The 18,859-nt window shown below is 50.2% G+C and overlaps 1 protein-coding gene across 2 annotated transcripts in view; it reads left to right on the top strand.

Annotated features, from left to right (window-relative positions):
- SHB (SH2 domain containing adaptor protein B) overlaps positions 1-18,859 on the top strand; it is a 137,206-nt gene that overhangs the window by 42,868 nt on the left and 75,479 nt on the right. For both annotated transcript variants that reach the window (XM_043565648.1, XM_043565649.1), the window contains exon 2: positions 8,228-8,348. In XM_043565648.1, coding sequence (XP_043421583.1) covers positions 8,228-8,348 — 121 coding nt within the window. The remainder of the gene's footprint in view (positions 1-8,227; positions 8,349-18,859) is intronic.

Raw genomic sequence — 18,859 nt, 5'->3', positions numbered from 1 at the left:
AGGAGGGATGCAGTGAATTCTGTCTCTGGTCCTAGCTGAAGGCAATTAAATTCTAGGATTGAGCTATTTCTGAGTTCAAAATAGAACCTTCCACTGCTGAGAGATGCTGAGAAGCCAGTCCCTACGACCTATTCAACAAGCTTCTGAGGTAAACAGAGGGCTGAGCTGGGCTCCACTCCAGCAGCCTCCCACCCAGGACGCAGAGCCTTCTCCACGGGGTTAAACTGAGGGAGGGTGAGGAGTGTGTGTGTGTGACTGTGTGTGAGAGAGAGAGAGAGGGGCTGAGCAAGCAGGGCCTGAGAGGAGCTGACAGAGGCTGTAATTTGAAATGCGTTTTTCCTAACAAGTTGGAGCCTGCAGGTGTCTAGGCAAGCAGCTGTGGCCGTGGGAGGGGCAGGACTGGAAAGACCAGTGGAGACCACTTGAAACACCCCTGGCCTCCTGACATGCGGGGCAAGATAACTGGCTGGTCTGTAAAGAAGCGTGTGCAATAGAGCCCCCAAGGTCTGCACAAAGCAATGGGTGGCGCCTGCCAGAGGAAGATTGCCCACATGACTGAATTATGAAGTCATGAACTCCTGGCCACTGGAAGCACTTGACCTCCAAGCATGAAAAGAGCGGCTTAGAACTTTGGGCAGAATTCTGAATTCTGCATGGCTGAATCAGACCTCAGAGGAAAGAAAGGGAACCAGTCCTAGGTCAGTGTGAAAAAGTGCTCCCCTCCATCTGATTTCCAGGAGTTGCCGCTGAATGCGAGAATGTAGCTAATTAATCTTCCCCAGATTAATTTCCTTGCCATGTCAGAAATGATTTATTGGTTCACCTGTAAGGAGAGTTGTCTTATGATGGTTAAAGCCAGGGACCGGGAGAAATGAGCAAGGGGGTACTTGCTTGCATCTCCACTTGGGGCATCTCCGCAGCCCCATGTGTGTCCCAGCCTGGTTCTCTGGACCGCTCGGAGCCCTGGACGCAGTCTAGAGACCAGGAGCACGCTGCTGCCTCCCAGCACACAGGTGGGGTGGCCCCGGGGGTCCCACGAGGTTCTCTTCTTAGCCAAGTGCCCCCGAGTAGGAGGTACATCTTACCCAAAGCATAAAAGGAAAAAAAGGATTGTTCACAAACATTTTTCTTTTTGTGGTTGAGAACTCTGACAGCTATTGTCATGCCTAATTGCAGCTAGTTTTCTCTGTCACCACTGGAGCCTTGATGGGTTCTTCTTAGGTCTCTGTTTTGTCTTCTTCACTAAATCTCCACCGCTTGTGAGCAGAGACTCTGCCCAGCATTTAGCTCCATCCTGGGCCCCCAGAAGTTGCCACCATCGCCTTTTCTTTGTAAACTGCTGACGCGTCCCCAAATCATCTCAGTGTTTTCTCCTCATAACATTCATGTGAAGCTGAGAAGCCAAGCCATCTTCTTGTTCAGTTCCACAGGTGAATTGATGAAACTCAGAGATAAAGCAGGCTGTCCAGAGTTACTCTGCAGGGCCATCCCTGCTTGGTGATGTCCTTCCTTTCTGCGGTGCCATTTTCTGTGTATTTTCACGGCCCCAGGCAGCTGCTGCTGGTCAGCTTTGAGCTTTGGAAATATCTCCTACCTTGGTCACAGTGGGGGTTCTGCAAACAGCCACCCATCTAGGTGGTTCTGGAAGCTGAACTTCTGCTGCAGGGCGGCTGAATCTGTGCTAAGAAAACAGAGCACAGACAGGTGATAGCCGGTGAGCTGAGCTCTACCCAAAGCAGACACCCACCTTGGCACCTCTGTTTGGACACTGAAGTGGTAGGAACTCTGGTTTCCAGGCAGCATGTCCCTTTATGGCCATTAGATGTCCTTTCTGACTCCCCGAGCTTGCTTCTATATAGTTTCTGGGTATGTGCAGAACATTTGTCCACTGTCTTTTTCTTAGACAGCCTGCTGGTCATTTGAAGCTGTCTCCACACCCCAACATTTCAGTTTCTTTAATGTCATCTCTTAGTTGGCATGGCAACAGAGCCTCCATCATGGGGACATCATGCCTGCCAGGGTTTGTGTCATGGTGGATCTCAAAGGAGGACCAGGACTCCGGTCTGCCCAGTCCCCTACTGGGGGACAGAGGCAGGGAGCCTTCTGGCTGCTGCTGCCACCTCATGCCCTGCATGCTGTTCGGTCACCTTCAGGGATCCCTCCTGACCTCCACAGTGAGAGAAGGAGCCAGGTTGCCTTGGGTGCTGTGTGGCTGTAAGCCAAGATAAGTGGACTCATGCTGTCCTTTCCTGTGCCCCCCACTCCCCACCTCCAAATGAATGGGAGGCCAGTCACACATCACACTGTATTTTCAGCAGGCGAATGATGTGTGTTGAATTATGATAGAGTCTGCACCCACTGCCTATATAAGGCACAGAGAGTATGTCCCATCTTAGCTGTTCTTTAAAGTGGCTCAATGCACAGGGACTTGGTCTTAACACAGTACTCTTGACCTTTCTGACGTGAGCCCTGCGGCTTTGCAGACATATATAAACTGGAGGGAGCCACATCTTCAGCTGTCACATTTCCAAAGAGGTCTGTGACCCACAAACTGTTAGGAAAACTTGTATAGTTTTTAAAAAATTTTTTTTTCAGCGTTTTTATTTATTTTTGGGACAGAGAGAGACAGAGCATGAACGGGGGAGGGGCAGAGAGAGAGGGAGACACAGAATCGGAAACAGGCTCCAGGCTCCGAGCCATCAGCCCAGAGCCTGACGTGGGGCTCGAACTCACGGACCGCGAGATCTTGACCTGGCTGAAGTCGGACGCTCAACTGACTGCGCCACCCAGGCGCCCCAAAAAACTTGTATAGTTTTAATGGCAAACTGGTGAGGAAACGGTCCAACTGGGACCATGTAGAACATTGCCAGGTGTGTTCAGATGCAATTTGCTCTGGGGTAGAAGTCATGGGCCTGGAAAGGACCCAGGACCTCATGGGGTGCTGCCCCCTCACTTCCCAGGGAAAGAAAAGCAGCACAGAATGAGGGAGAATTCTCTTGCCTCATCCAACAAGTGGTTGAGCTGGGGCAGCCCAATGCCACCAGTTCCCATAGGCAGCAGAGCTCGTAGAAGTGACCACATGGCTCAGAGGAGGTGCCCGTGGAGCAGAAGGGACAGCGTGGGTCACCCATTCCCAGAAGGTGGTGCTTTTCTGCCTCTCTTATCACGCCTTTTTTTTTTTTAAAAGCAGGGATGCCTCACGCATTTCAGCAGTGGCTACTGTCCACAGTCCTGTCAGCTTTCCTGGGGCTGTGTGATCTCCCTGCAGAGTTTGCTGAGAGCCATGTTGACATAGCCTAAACAGGTCTATGCTCCAGGACAGAGAACCTTGCACATCCTCATGGCTCAGTCTCCCCTCATGGGGCGGGGCAGGGCAGGGTCTTGCCTGGTAACCCTCTCCCCCCTGCCCAGGCTGTGTTGCTTCATCTGGGGCCAGCCCTCAGAATTACACAGGGAATGCCATTACCTCTACGTCTTAGATTCTGGAGATGGACCAAGGCATGTTGGGTCATCTCTTACTCTACTTAATCCCCAGGGAAGAAACAAGAGAGAGCTGAGTTTAACATTGACTTCTTACTTCAGTTTAATGAACAGGGCTGAGAAATACCTGGGGAAAGTGAAATTCCAGAGTAATATCTGGAGGTTTAGCTTTAGATTGGTGGGGGAGGGGGCTGGCTGTAGCTTAAAGCTTCTCAAACTTTCCTGGTAAGAATCACCTGGGTTACTTATTAAATATACAGATTATTGGGGCTAGGGATCTGTTTTTTTAACAAGCATTCCAGGCCATTCCTATCTCCAGGCAAGTTTGGGAAACAGTTTATCTACTGTACCAAAAATAGCCTATGAAAAGAGTGCTTTTTTAAGAAGTTTAATTTTGCATGTAACACATTAATAAGTTTTCCTTATTTGAAAAATACATTAACATTACAGGCAAATCTCCTTTGATTTCCTCTAACCACTCAATCTCAGGCCTTCGCTGCCCCAGAGGAGATATCTGTTTAAAGTTTATATCTCCCTAGAGATGCCCAACTGGCTCAGTCCATAGAGCATGTGACTCTTGATCTCAGGATTGTGAGTTCATGCTCCATGTTGGGTGTAGAGATTACTTAAAAAATATATAAAATCTCTTTTTAAAAAAAGTTTATTTCTCCCTAGGTCTTTTCTTTACATTAATAGAGCTTTCTGTTTCATTTTTCATAAGTAGGTATCATGTTGTATTTTATTATTCTACAACCTGCTTTCTTTCCATTCAAAGCTATGCTGTAGAGAACTATGTTAGTGCATATAGAGCAACTGCTTTTTTTTTTTTAAACCTGCTGCATAATATTTCATAGTATGGAACTAGCACGGTTTATTTAGCAATTCCCCTATTGATGGGTATAGCAGGCGGTTACAGTTTCTCATTATTATGTGCTCCCGTGAGCATCCTTACCTGGCTCCTTGTGCACATTTGGGAATAAATATCAAGAAATGAAATTGCTGGGTCAATCCATGTGCATTTTTGGATTTTCGTGGGCTTTGCCAATAGCTGTCCCTTCAAAGAGGCTTTGCCAATTTACCTTTCCGTTGAGAGCATGGGAAGAGGACCCGGCTCTCCCCACAGGTGTGGCTGTCTCAGAAAAGCATGTGGCCAAGTGTGGTCAAGTGGCAACACCCATCTTCCTCTAGTGCTTCCCTTTGGGCGTGAACAGGAAGACTACTTCCTATCACAAAGCAAAATTCCCAAGATAAAAACACCCAGGCCTCAGACTACTGGAAGGGAGGGACCAGTTTCACATAGCAGTGTGTGCAAACCAGAAAAGAGGCATGTGGAGCCGACTGCAGTCTGCAGTCAGCTCACAGAGCCTATTCAGAAAGGCAGCAAGCATGGTGGAATTCTGAAACCCTCTGGGTTGCAGTGGGCTATTACAAAATGAGAATTTAAAGCAGGTCTCTCAAGGACCCCCATGAACCCACTGCTTTATAAGCCTGTGAAAGTCCTCTGGAGCACTGGGCTGACCTGAGGTCTCTAGTTTTGTTTGAAAGCAAGAAAAGCCTTGCCTAGGGTTTAGCCATAACCCTCTTCCTTTTTCGGAGATGGACCAGTGCACTCATCCCAGGAGGCCAAGAAGGCGATTGTGACCCGCTGGTTGGACAGGCTCCAATAGCCCACCTTTCTGCTGCTGCTCAGCTGCATAGTGGAGTTGTGAGACCAGTAGGCTGGCCCCCTCTAAGCTCTGTGCCTGTGGGACCATGAGCAGGCCCGTGAAGGGGTCCAATGCCCAATGCCAGTCAGGTCTTCACCAATCCAAGATGGAAATCAAGGAAAAGTTCTCACAAGCGCAGGTAGCCTGACCTGCAGAGAAGTCCCAACTGGCTCCCTTTGGGTTGAATTGTTCTATTAGATTCAAGGACATTTTAAAGCAAAGCAGTGTCAGCCCCAGTAGGAATCCAAACCCACATCTGGGGAAACTGCTTCCCTTTCTTTTAACTCAGAAAATCAGCAACGTTCACTCAAGCCCCCTGCCAGCCCTCCTGACTTGCAGTGCGAGAGCTGGGCAATTGGGACAGCAGTTACACTGCTCAGTGCTTGTGGCCCAGGGCTTGTGGCAAGTTGCTCGGGCACTCTGGTTAACTGCCTGCTCAACTCTCCCAGCACCTGGTTAAACTTTTACTCCAAAAACCAGGACATGATTTTGCAAAAGGTCAGACAGCTCAGTTAAGTGTTTGCCAAGTTTCAGGTTGCTCAAACCTCAGATTCCCTCCCCTCCACCAACCTCACTTTGAAGTTGGAAAGCAAATTGATTAAATATACATTTTAGGAACCTTCCGATTTGCTTCTTAAACTAACAATTCTAAACTTTTTTTTTTTTTCTAATGGAAGGATTTTCAACTGTCAGCAGGTATAACTGGAACCATATGTCAGCAGAGACCAGGGGCTTTTCCTGGTTTTAGGATTTGTAAATTCTTATTGAAACGGAAGTAAGCAGGGCAGGCAGCTGGGGGCCCCTTGACAACCTGAGCTCAGATCTCGTTTTAATTAGAAAATACAGATAGTGTCTGCTGAACTGAAGGCCTCCCAGAGCTCCTGTCCCAGGGCGAACAAAGATTTGGTTTATATCCTGCAAGCCTTCCCTGTTTGCAAATTACAGAGCACTTCCGAAAGGAGCTGGAATGTTGATTTCCAGATTACGGAGACTGCAGCCCACTCCCTCCCCTGTCTTCCCCCTTCCTCAGCTAATCCCCCCAAAATAATTTGGTTTTCTTGGGGAAATATTTGCTCCCTTCCTGAAATAGATGGAGGATGTTCATGTTGAAAAGAGATGGTAAGGCTGTGTGGAATAGATGTCATCCACATCAGGCTCATGGTTTTCTCCATTTGGACTTCTAGTCACTTGAACTCTGAGACACAAAACCCTACACCAGATCAGCCTCTGAGCTGTTCTATTTGACAGTGGTTCACGTGTATAATTTTCTCCCTAATGTATTCTGCAAATGGTAGAGTAGAAATATCAAGTGAAAGACATTGCCAGACCCAGCGCTCCCCCCATCCCCATTTTCCCCCTGCCTGGTGTCATTTGAGCTCAGTGAGTCTCAAGAAAGGCCACGATTACAATGTCAGCATCTGGAAGTGTCCCCGCTGGGACTCTAAGCCTGTCCCACAGCCACAATGAAGCAGTGGCAGAGCAGTGGCAGTGGGATCACACATACTCAGATTTCGGGCGCTCCCGCCCTGGGTCATTCCCTGATAAGCTTGCTCTTGTTCAGGGAGCAGTGACTGCTATGTGCCATGCCTCCCATCAGCTCCCCCCCGCCCCCACCGGCCGCATGCCAGTGACAGGGCTGCTGCACGCTGTCCCTCCGCGGGCATCACATTCCTGGCAGCTGAAGGTCACTTGCTCCCTCTGCCAGGGCTGCTGCCACAAGCTGCCATTTACCAGGCAGACAAAGGGGGATTTTCCCTTCCCCTGGGTTTATAGGCCCCTCAAATGCTTTACATTCCAGGAGCTGGGAGAGAGAAGAGGCTCCTGTGGTTTCTAATTAAACCCACAATTTAAATAACAATTCATGTAACCCCAAGGGTTGAGAGAAATGCTAACCTATCCCCTCTCCAGAGAGGCAGCTGGGTGGCCCTGGCCGGGAGGCTGAGTACTTGCCCTTTGCCAGATGTGACCAAAGGGGCAAAGAACTCCACGGAGGTCACAGCAACTTTGCTGTGGGGCTAGGGTGCTGTGACAGGGAGTGGGTTTCCCCACTAGTAAGTGTGCCCCTTTATGAAGCTTAGAAAGTCAGAAATGGGAGGAGAAACTGCCATGTTTACTCTTAGCCCAAGAATTTTTACTCTCCTCCGGGGAAAATGTGGAACTTTGTCTCCAAAGTGTTCACATCCCAGATTCTCACGTGCTCCTAGGACTCCCCTCCCTGCCCCCGCTGCCTACCCCGAGGTGACTCTGTATTCGGTGGAACTTTGCTGTTTTCTGAAATGCTGACAAGTGAGGAGGCTGAGAGAACAGCCCTGAGAGGCAGAGGATATGGCTGAGGGTCTTAGTCAAGCCCCTTCCCTCTCTGGACCTCAGTTTCCCCATCTGTTACAGAAGAGTCTTCCAGTTTATTGCTTCCGAGCCCCTTTCTGACCATGGCAGTCTATGGGTCCCTGAGCTGCTTTTGTATTTTCTTTGGGTCTGCCTGGGGCCACGGTCATGTTTGCAGTGTGTTGATCTCACCAAATTGTTGTCTGATTACCCAAGGCATGCTTGTGTTCCAGATTGGGGGAAGATGGAACGCTGAACATAATTATCTCTAGGCAGGCTCTTCTAGGCCTCAGCCAGCACCAGGAGCATGTCAGCATCTCTAGGCTTTGCTATCTCATTTCCAACTTTCCTCCATTTCCATTCCATTAAATTGAGCAACTCACATTCCCCAAAGACGCCCTCCAGGTCCTTGCCTTTGTGCTTCCCTACCCAGATGCCCTTCTTGTTCTCATGGCTGTGCCCGGAACAGCCAGGCTGCCTGCTCAGAGGCCCCTCCCTTGTAAGGAGCACTGCCAGTGTGGGTCTCTTTGTTAGGGGTACGAGAAGTGGAGCTCCCTAAGGGCAGGCACCAGCTCTTTCCTGTCTCCACCTCCCCCTCCTTGCTGGTATGAGGCAGGCTCCATTTATGTCTGTTGGAACAAAGCCTGGTTGTGAACAGAAGTGAAGCAGAAAGCCAGAGGTGGATTCACACACTCCTGCCATCTTGCTCCCTGCAGGTGACCATTGCTGATGACTATTCTGATCCCTTCGATGCCAAGAATGATCTCAAGAACAAAGCAGGAAAGGGAGAGAGTGCTGGCTACATGGAGCCCTACGAGGCCCAGAGGATCATGACAGGTAAGCAGAGCTGCTGGCACAGGGACTCAGCAGGGAGGCAGAGGGGCCGCTCCTGGCAGGTGCCCAGCCAGCCTCAGCAGGGGAAGGTTTGCACTTGCACCACGGTGGTTGGAGGATAGTGCTGTGTTGAATCTTCACTACAGTTCACCAGTTCATGTCTCACCTACATCAGGAAGAACCTGGCAGGGCACACTGAAAGTCCAGAAAAAGTACAGGGCACCAAGTAACAGTTACCCAAGGTAAGAACTAAAAAAATACAAAAGGAATTTCTGCTGAAGAAAAATACAGCTTTTGAGATCGAAAACTTAGCCTGGAGCTTCCTAGCAGCCAGGGCAATCAAAGAATCATGCTGGGTCGTCTTACTTTCAGTACCTAGTAGAAGGGGGGAGGGGGGTGGTGGTGTTCGATCGTTGGGGACAAAATTATCCCTGGCCCCACACCAGGAAATCTTTGGCATGTAGCTGGAAGCAGCATTAAGTCCTCTGGTCTACATGGCAGGTTTATAGAAAATACAGAGACTTTCCCCACTGTGGCTGTTTTCCTGTTGGCCCCAGATGACAAAACCTTGTCCAAATAGTCATGTGGGACCCAGAAGAAAGTGGCTATGTGTGCAGTATCCTGCTTAGGCATCTTTAAGGAGTGAATGGTTATGAGGTGTCTGCCATCTCAGACCCTTGGGATGAGCAGGCAGTAGGGAGAAACCATACACATGGGTCCTCCTGGCTCAGGAGGATGGTCCAGAGACAAAAGAATAGTCCTATGGATTGGCCCCCTGTGACCCCACACCGGGCAGGAACATGAACAGGGGTACCACATGAGACTAGAGTGCAGGAGCGTGGCCAGTAGCAGGTTGGGAGCCGCTTTGACTTTTGAGGCCTAGTGAATTGGTGCCCTGTGTGTCTTGAGATTTGAGTTACAGATGCCACTTTCTAAAGTGGCCCTCTTATGGTTTGCTCGGTGTTCATGTCTTTGGGTACATTCTCTTGATTCCTCTCAAATTAGAAGAAGAAAGGGAAAGGAAGCAACATTGAGCACTTAGTGTATGCTGCGCCCATGCCGAGTGTAGCTCATAGGGTTGAGGAGACCGCATGCAACAATTGCTGAAAAATACGGATACAAATCCAGACCCTGCCTCTAAGACTCTGCCTCATGCTCTCCCGTTCCTGGGTACTGATTCTCTGGCCACCAGTGTGGCCTCCAGAACGCTTAGCCACTTTGCAAAAGGCTGAGGCAGGGAGTGATTAGACCAGACTTCTGTAGGGCCTCCTGCTCTCTCCTGATCTCTCCTGGGAGAGTGGCCTCTGTGGGCAGCAAGAGGCAGAGAGCTGGGGCTGGCGCCTGGCGAAGGGGTAGCCTGCTCTCCTCCAGCGACTTAGGGAAACAGGTCTGCTGGTGGAATCTTGTTCACCTCAGGACTGTAGTGATACCCACTCCCGCTGCTACATGCCATCATCTCCACCAGGTTTGGTGAACTGTCAGCTCTGTGGGAGCACTGGGGGCGTGTCAGCCCAGGGTTAAAGGAGTGGTGGTTACAGGAGTGACTTTGGGACCCTCTGCCACATTCAGATGTCAGGCAGCAAGGGATATTCAAGGCCACTTGAACCCAACAGCCTCATTTTATAGATGGGAAAACTGAGGCTACAGAGGGAGAGATACTTGCCTGAAGATACATAGTAAGTTGGTGGCAGAATGGCAAGTGTGGCCTGTGCTTGGCAGGGCAGTCTGTGGGGTGGAGTCCTGGAGGAAGTGTATGTTTGTGCTTGATGCTGGGGTATCCGGGACACAAGGAAACGGCGGGAGCCATCTGAGGCTGGAACCCCCGCCAAGCTCCAGGCTCTGTACTGGGCCCTTTGACATATATACTTTTAAGCCTCACCATGTCCCTGCAAAAGGAAGTAGTGTCTCACTTTACACATGAGGGAAACAGGACAAATCGCTTCCCTGGGGTCACACAGGTACAAGTGAGGGGCTCATCTGCAGAACATGGGACTGGGGTGGAAGGGCACATCTGGGAATCCAGACATTGTAGACACGGCTGTCTTTGGAATGGAGCTGGTTCCTCCTTGGTGCATCCGTGGACCTCAGTGTCAAGTAGCTGCTTAGCTGGACAGAACTGTTCTGTGGGACTTTGGCTTTTTAATAAGACACACCCACGGCAGTTAGGTCCAAGGCAGGGCGGTTTGATTTAATTAGAGATCTGTTAAGATCTTATGCATTCTGTCTCCAAAGAGTCATCCTTGTGTTTGCTGCTCTGCACTCTCTTCCTAGCTTACAGGGTATGCCCAAATTTACCCACATTTTCGGTTTCTAAGGAAATAGGTGATTAAACAGGACGTTTTCTAGCTGTAACGACCTTACTGCAGCTCCCTTTGACTCAGAATTCTTTGTGTGTAACGTCATCGCTCTGACTGATGGCAGGGAGAGGGGGCTGGGGTGAGCCAGTGCTGTGTAAATGTTCTAGGAAGCAGCTCGTCAGGGGAGGGGGGAGCAGTGGATCACGGGGTGCATGCTATAACATTTACGTGTGCATGCAACTTCTAGGAACAGGGCAAGCGTCTTTGGTAGATAGGAATAACCCTGTTGGGAAGAACATCCCCTCTCTGCCTGAGATGGCATACCTCTCTGTACTACTGCAGAAGGAGCGCAGGTGGAATCAAGCAGATCTGAGATGGCCACTTGCCACCTGAATGACCTTGGGCCTCAGTTTCCCCGTGCAAAGCAGTAGTCTTAGAGCAGGCAGTTGGTCATACTTCTAGCTGTTTGGTTTGCAAACTGGCTGTTTGAGCTTTGGCAACACATTTTGTGCCTCTGTTTTTACCTATTTGTGGAGGTAGCTGCTAGGCTCTTGTACTTGTTTACAGCATTTGATGTGAATTCTTATTGGATACTCACCATCACTTTCTTTCTTTCTTTCTTTCTTTCTTTCTTTCTTTCTTTCTTTCTTTCTTTCTTTAATGTTTACTTACTTATTTTTGAGAGAGAGAGAGAGAGCAAGCGCGCACAAGTTGGGGAGGGAGAGAGACAGACAGAAAGACAGAATCTAAAGCAGGCTCCAGGCTCCAAGCTGTCAGCTCAGAGACCAACACGGGGCTTAAACCCACGAACAGTGAGATCATGACCTGAGCCAAAGTCGGACGCTTAATCTATTGAGCCATCCAGGCTCCCCTCACCATCACCCTTTAAAGTGTAGCTGCCCGTTTTACTGATGCAGAAACTGAGGCACAGAGAGGTTAAGTAAGTAGCCAGATAGTGAGTTGTGAGGCTGACTGTTGAGGCCCTATTTCAGCCACTGTGCAGGACGTTTTGTCCAGGGCCTGTGCAGCCCTGGGGTGCTGCAGCTTGATTTTCAGAACCCCCCTCCTACCCCGGGTGGCTCACACAGCCTGTGATTAGCTGATGGGGTTTTGTTCTTGCCTTCTTGACTCCATGCAGCGGGTGGATGGGGGGGGCGCTTTGGGGAGGTGTGCTTTTGTGAACAGAGAACTCAGCCCAGCCCCACAGGCTGTGGTTGCAAAAGAGGGTGAGGAGAAGTGCACCTGTTTCCTCAGGGGCTCCTCTCACCTCTTCCCTCTGTCTGCCTCAGTTTCCGTCTCCATAGATTCCCCTTTGTATCACCCACAGGAATTAGGGTCTGGTTCAAGATGGAGGTGAAGCTCTCCACAGAACCTCACAACCCAAATGCCCATGAATTGCCTGGGCTTCACTCTCTGCCCCCATTGCCTCTCTATCCCGAAAGCAGCTTCAGAGGTAGCTACTGAAAACCCAAGGGCTCTGTGGAACCCAGTGGGGAAGCTCGTGACCCAGTTCAAGCTTTCCTTTTTATAGGTAGAGAAACGGGCTCAAAAAAAGTCATAATCCTTTTGAGATGTTTTTGAACTTACCAATTAAATATGAAGCTGTCCTGTGAGGCAATGTGTTGCCCATCCCTAGAGGTATCCAGGCAGAGGCAAAACAGCCCACATTGAGAGATGACATAAAGATAGTCAAGTAACAGATGGGTGGTTGGCTCAAGCCACCCCTGAAGTCTGTGTCAACTGTGAGTTCCGAGATGTCGTGATTCACTGTGCATTGCATCATCATTAGACACCTAAGACCAGGCCCGTGAAGGGAGTACCGGAGACCAGCTCTGAATAGGAAAGGATCTGGCAGCTTCCTTTGACAGTGCCAGCCTGGCTTGTGCTAACTATACAGCCCTAATTCCCCTTTTCATCTTGCACAACCCTTCTCTCAAGGTCAGATTCTGGCCTTGGCCTTTTCCATGCCATCTGGGCCTCAGTTTCCTTCCTGCCCCAATGTCTTTGGTGTCCCCAGGCCAACCCTCTGTCCAAAGCCCTACCTCACAGCCCATTCTTACCCTCTTCCCTGTGTCTTAACCCCAGGCTTGAGGGCCCCAGGCACATGGAGCCTGCTGGTTTGGTGAGAAGGGCGCTGGGCTCCCAGTCAGGCTGACTCAGGTGCCTGGTGGGCCAAGATGCTTAGCCTCTTGATAGCCACAGTGTCCTCATTGTAAAATAGGGCACACAACACTGATGTGAGTCTCGGGTGGAAGAACATGCTGCTCTGCACATGTGTATGAGAGTATTGTTATTGGGGAGCAAAGGGCCTATTTGGGCCTTCACTTGGTATTACGTACTATTGAGTTCTCTGGCCATTCCCTGTCGGGGTCCCTGCCCACCTGGAGGTAGGTGGCCAAATCAGCAGGATAGTGGAGCAGGTGGTCCTCAGGCCCTCTGCAGTGCATTTGGTCAGCCGAACCTGGAGCCCTTGCCCTGCCCTGTTGTGTTGAGACTTGACCATGTAAACTAGGCACATACTGTCACTGCCTTTAGGAATATCTATGAAGAAGGGAGACAGGCATGGACCCAGGTGGTCAGTGGTGGGTGCATGGAGATGAGTGGGTCAATCTCCAGGAGCTCAGAGGAGGGGTGAAGGCTTCCGGTTTGGGCAGTCCAAGTGAGATGGGAGGGGAGAGGTGGTAGGAGGTAGTGATAAGAGCTGGGTCTGGCAACCCAGGCAGAGGGAAGGGCTTGAGCAAAGGCATGGAGGCAGGCGTGGGATCTTTCTGCTGGAGAGGAGTGGCAGGAAATGAGGCTTTTGATAGGATAATGATAGGAAAAGCACATGGGGCAGGAGCTTAGTATAAAGACTGATTGGGTCATGAAACTCTAGTTGACCTAAAGGTGCAGAATATTTCTCAACTGGGACCCTTTCTCCCCAGGCTTTCAGCCCAGAAGTTCTCAGAGGTACCCAAGGTAGTGGTGGTGATTGGGATGGATGGTGGCCATTCACTTTTACAGAAAGGCTTCTGTGTGTGCCAGGCACTTCCCCAAGGACTTAACCATGATTAGCTCATTTATTTATTTTTTTTAATGTTTACTTATTTTTGAGAGAGAGAGAAAGAGGGAGTGTGCCAGGGAGGGCAGAGAGAGGGGGATACAGAGGATCCAAAGTGGCCTTTGTGCTGACAGCAGAGGACCCGATATGGGGCTGGAACTCACAAGCCATGAGATCATGACCTGAGCCGAAGTCGGATGCTTAACTGACGGAGCCACCCAGGTGCCCCATAACCATGATTAGCTCATTTAATCCTCACAAGGAGCCTGTAAGGTAGAGGTACTTCCAGCATCCCCATTTTACAGACAAATCTACTGAGTCTCAGAAAGGTTAAATAAGCAGCAAAAGTAGTGCTCTTAGCTGCAGCTAAAGCACTTACATCTGTCCTGTACTCCCAAAGGGCCTACAGAAATAACTGGGAATTGTACCATTACTTAGGCCCCTTTTTTAGGTCTGATTCCCCCCACCCTAACATTCTTTAAAAAATTGTTCAAAGTATCATTTTGCAGGATGAATCACATAAACATTACTTGAAAGCATTTTCCCATAATTTTTATTATTATAAGCAATTACACATTAAAAAGTCTTTAGCATGTTTTTATTGTTAAATCAACTTTATAGCATAATAAGAGGAATTTAAAAGTAAACCGTTTCACACAGAACCCCGCTGCCTAGATGTGGCTGTTTTCCTTGCTCACAACTTGCCTTCTGCCCATTTTTCTCCTATATGCTAGTAGGTACCGTCAGATAAAGCCAGTCACAAATTTTTTTAAAATTTTTTTTTAATGTTTTTATTTATTTTTGAGACAGAGACAGAGCATGAGCAGGGGAGGGACAGAGAGAGAGGGAGACACAGAATCTGAAACAGGCTCCAGGCTCTGAGCCGTCAGCACAGAGCCCGACGCGGGGCTCGAACTCACGGACGGTGAGATCATGACCTGAGCCGAAGTCGGACGCTTAACCGACTGAGCCACCCAGGCACCCCAAGCCAGTCACAAATTTTAAAGGCAAGGGGGTGGGGGGAGGGACATCCTTTTGTATCTTCTCATCCTCTGGTACAGCGTCTTCTAGTGGCAGTGCGCTTTCTGAATGATGGTATGTACCAAGTTCAAGTGTCTGTGTTCCAGCTGTGGCATGTTTCAGGAGGAAGGAGGCAGACAATGTGAGTCTGGCTCTGCCCTGGTCTACTGTGTGACCTGAGGCAGGTTGCTTTTCCTCTCTGGGCCTTCATTCCTTCATCTGGGAAATCAGATTTTGCCTTCTTCCCTGGGCACCATGAGGGCCTTTATAAATTCTTAGGTTCCCTGCTCCTGTGGTCACACTGGGCTTCTCCATCCTGGTCAGGACTGTACGTCCTTTCACCCCACCCCCATTACTTTCACATGGCACCAGCCCAGATCTTGCCTGTCACCCTCCCAGGAGCATGCATACTGCGCTCTCTGCTCTCAGGACAGACAGAGCTGAGAGCTACAGGTCTGCACCTTGAAAGACCAGCAAACGCTTCTCCGAGTCTTGACTAGGTGTCCAGGAGGTCATTTCTGGCCACCCCACCTGAGATTTCCACCTTCCTCATGTGTTTGACGCCATCTCTGCCCCCTGATTCCAGGCAGTGCTGTTCTCCTTCCCTGTTCTTCCAGTGGCTAAGAAAGTAAAGGGCCTTTCTGTCTGGGCCCCTGAGTCCAGGCCCTTCCCAGCTCTGCAGTTCCTGTGGACTCTGCTCCCAGAATGTCCACGTATTGTGTCTTCCTCACCTCACCTGCTCTGCGCAGCTCTGCTCCACAAACCATCCCCATGACCCCCCACTTTCACTCCCCTCCCACCCACCTGCCTCGCCCCCTGCAGGCCCTGTGCTTCACACCCTTCCCCCTCCCTGCTGCCCTCTCTCCATGCCGCTCCAGGCTTCAGCCAGCCCTGGTGGTCACAGCCCTCCCTGAGCTTGGGAGCTGTCAGGATAGAACTTTCCTTGAAGACCAGTCCTTTTCACCCAGCATCCTCTTTCTGCTTGAGGCGCAGAGAGGAGCACGAGCTGGCCAAGGTCACACAGCAGCGGGCTGCGGAGTGGGTCTCCTGACTTCTAACCTAGGGCTCCTGGGCCTTGTTTTGAAACCTGCCCTTCCACCCTCTTGCCTGGCTTGTCATGGACTGTACAGAGTTCCCTGGCTGGTCTGTCATTTACCAGAATGACCTACCTACTGGACGGGAAGGAGATAATCAAGTGTAAATAGATTTTGTATTAGTCACCCAGTGGCTTTCCTGTTGTTGAGAAACAGCCGGCTCACACACCCAGCCCAGTGGTGCTCACCTGAGGAGCTCTAGGCCCAGGAAGCAGTGAGCTGGGGGAGTAGAATGCTGGGCAGGACTGAGAGCAGAGAGCGGGGTAGCCTGGGTTTCCATGGTGACCACTGGGCCCACTCCAGCAGCCACTTTCCTATTCTCTCACTCCACCTGGCACCTATCCCTTTTGGCACTACCCACCCCCTCCAACCCCGACATCCTAATCCCCTCACCCCCCTACCCCCCTGCCCAAAGCTTGCCCACCTTTTCATGAAAGTTGCAACAGGACCGGGACAGGCCTCAGAAAGCTGACATTTATTGGCAGCACACCTGCTGTGTGCCAGACATTTGTCCCTGGTGCCCCCCATCACAGGGGGGAGGTTGACAAGGATTGATATCTGTTGTATAAAACAGGCAGAGAAGAACGTCACTGGCAAGAGACAGAGGAAGGGGTAGTACTGTCCCCTGAAGACCAGTACAGACCACATGGAAAGGGTGGCATTGAGCAAGGCCACACTTAAGGTCTTGACTCAAAATGGCCCTTCCTGTAAGGCCTTCCCTGGCCACTTATCTTAAATTTCAACCCACTCTCAACACTTCCCACCCTGTTTCTCTGTTTTATTGTGTTCCTTAATACTGGTTACCATTTAGCATACTACATATTTCACTTATCCTTCATCTTGTGTTTATAGTCTGTCTACCACTAAGACGTGGGCTTAACTAGGGGAGAACTTTGTTCCCTGCTGGAACCTCAGGACTAAAGCAGTACCTGGCACAAAGTTGGTGCTCAGTAAATAGTTGTTGAATGGATGAGCATGTTAATTAATTCTAGGGACCCAGGGCTGATGCACAGACATGCTGGGTCCCCCTCAGGATCCCAGAGACCTCCCATCCTCCTCTGAAGATTGCCATATCTGGAAAGTCTGAGTGTAACCAGACTGCTAAATGGGTGGGGAGTTGGGGAAGGAGCTGGTTTGGCCTTTGGGTGGGAGTCAGGCCGGTGACTCTTGTGCCTTGCTCTGTCTCAGAGACCAGTGCTGTGTCCATGCTGGAGGACTGCATGGGGGTGTCTCGCCGTGCCTCTTTTCCCTGCCTCCCTCTCTGGGCTGAGAGCTCCTTGAAAGAAAGGACTGGGTCTCACCCATCTTCATTTCTCTTCTGGGCCCAGTAAATATTCACCAATGCAATGACTGAGTGTAAGAATAAAAGTCTATATGGAGAATAAATGAAAGAAAAGGAAGCAAACAGTAAACAGTTACCTGCTGTAAACAGCCTTTCCCATTTTGCCAAGAACTGCTTGCCTAAAGTCACGGCGCCTTAGGGAAGAAAGTGTGATGCATTCAGTCACTGCATGGCTGTTTGTGAGTACCTGCTATGTGCTGCTGTGTACACGTTCTGTGTTCTGGGAGCTGTGCAGTGGACAGAACAAATTCCCTGTTCTCATGAAGCTTATATACTTCAGCATCAAGGGGAAAGTGTTATTGAACTGTGATTCCTATAAACTCATTTCTGGGAGTGCTGGGACAGGAAGGTCTGTATCCAAGACACTGCTGCCTCCCCTGATCACGGCAGCTCTAGGTTACCGAGGCCTAGAAGTTAGAATCTTGCTCAAAGTCAAGAGCAGAGTGGAGACTTGTCCCCAGGGCCCTGGCCACCCTCAGGAGGCAGGATGGTCTGCATGCTGTCTTTGGGGGATGAGGGGCACAGCCTTGACCCAATGGCTGGCAGCTGTATTCCTCTCTTTTCCTAACATTGGTGCAGGCCAAGACTCTGGGGGTCGCCATGGAATTTTCTAGAGCAGTGAGTATCATCCTGTGCTGTGGCACCCAGCCTCATAGGTGTGAGGGCCCACAATGCTAATTGCAGTATCCTGCTGGACACTTGGCAGTGAGGGCCCAGACCCCCAGCAAATCAGCCCCTAAAGCCTTTTCTTTCCTGGCAGCTATGAAAGAAGTCAGCATTCTCCTAAAGGTAGAAATAAAGGAACAGGAACTGGAAATAGAGGAGCTCACCTCCCCACCTTTGCCCTTTGCCTTTCAGAATCCCAGAGACACATTAAAAGATCTGAAGGCACAGAAACTGTTGATAATGCCCATCCAGAAATAGACTAGGGAGACTTGTGTGGATCAGCAGCCTAGCTCCTGGCATCCTTCAGCCACCCTACAGCACCCTGTGCAGGGGGCAGACCTAGGAGGCTGTGGGGAAGCACTGCCTGTTCCTGAGCAGAGGTGTGAAGGTGTTAGGAAGTTGTTCAGGAAGTTATGCCTGCCTGGGTGCGTAGGATGGATTAGAGCTGAGAGAAGCCAGAGGCAGGGGGACTGGTTCTGTGGCTGTGTGGCTACAACAGTCATCTAGGCCAAGGGGTGGGGTGAAAGAGCCTGTCAGCCATTGAGGTGCAGTGGATGAGAGAGAGGGAGGAGCTGGGATTCTGGTGAGTGATGAGAGTGTCAGTTACCCCAGAAGGGGAAGGACAGTTCTTGGGCAGAAGTCAGTGGGTTCAGATGTGGGCACTTTTGCATTCAGATGTTCAAGAGGGTCCTGGAGTCAGGTCAGAGGGGAGCCCTGAAGTGCTCCCAGTGCCCTGGGGAGAGGAGCTGGTTTGCAAGGGCTGTCCAAGGAGACCACAGGCCACAGTTCCTGCCCCTTCAGAAGTCTGAAGAAGGAGATTCAGTGATTTGCCCCACACCCTATTATTTGACTAATTAATTAGTACTCTCCTCTAACTCGGGCTCAGGCTGGCTTTCTGGAAGCTTATAGGGATGACAGAGGGCTGTATTTAAGGGCGCCTTTTGTAGATTATGCCAGGAATCTCCCTAAGGCTCTAGGAGGGAGCAGTATGATTATTTCCATTTTGCAGGTCAGAAAGCTGAGTCATGGAGGCTGACTGGAACCGTGCCCCATTC

Source organism: Prionailurus bengalensis, chromosome D4, assembly GCF_016509475.1.
Source record: "Prionailurus bengalensis isolate Pbe53 chromosome D4, Fcat_Pben_1.1_paternal_pri, whole genome shotgun sequence".
NCBI lineage: Eukaryota > Metazoa > Chordata > Mammalia > Carnivora > Felidae > Prionailurus > Prionailurus bengalensis.
This window is presented reverse-complemented; position numbering and strand designations above follow the sequence as displayed.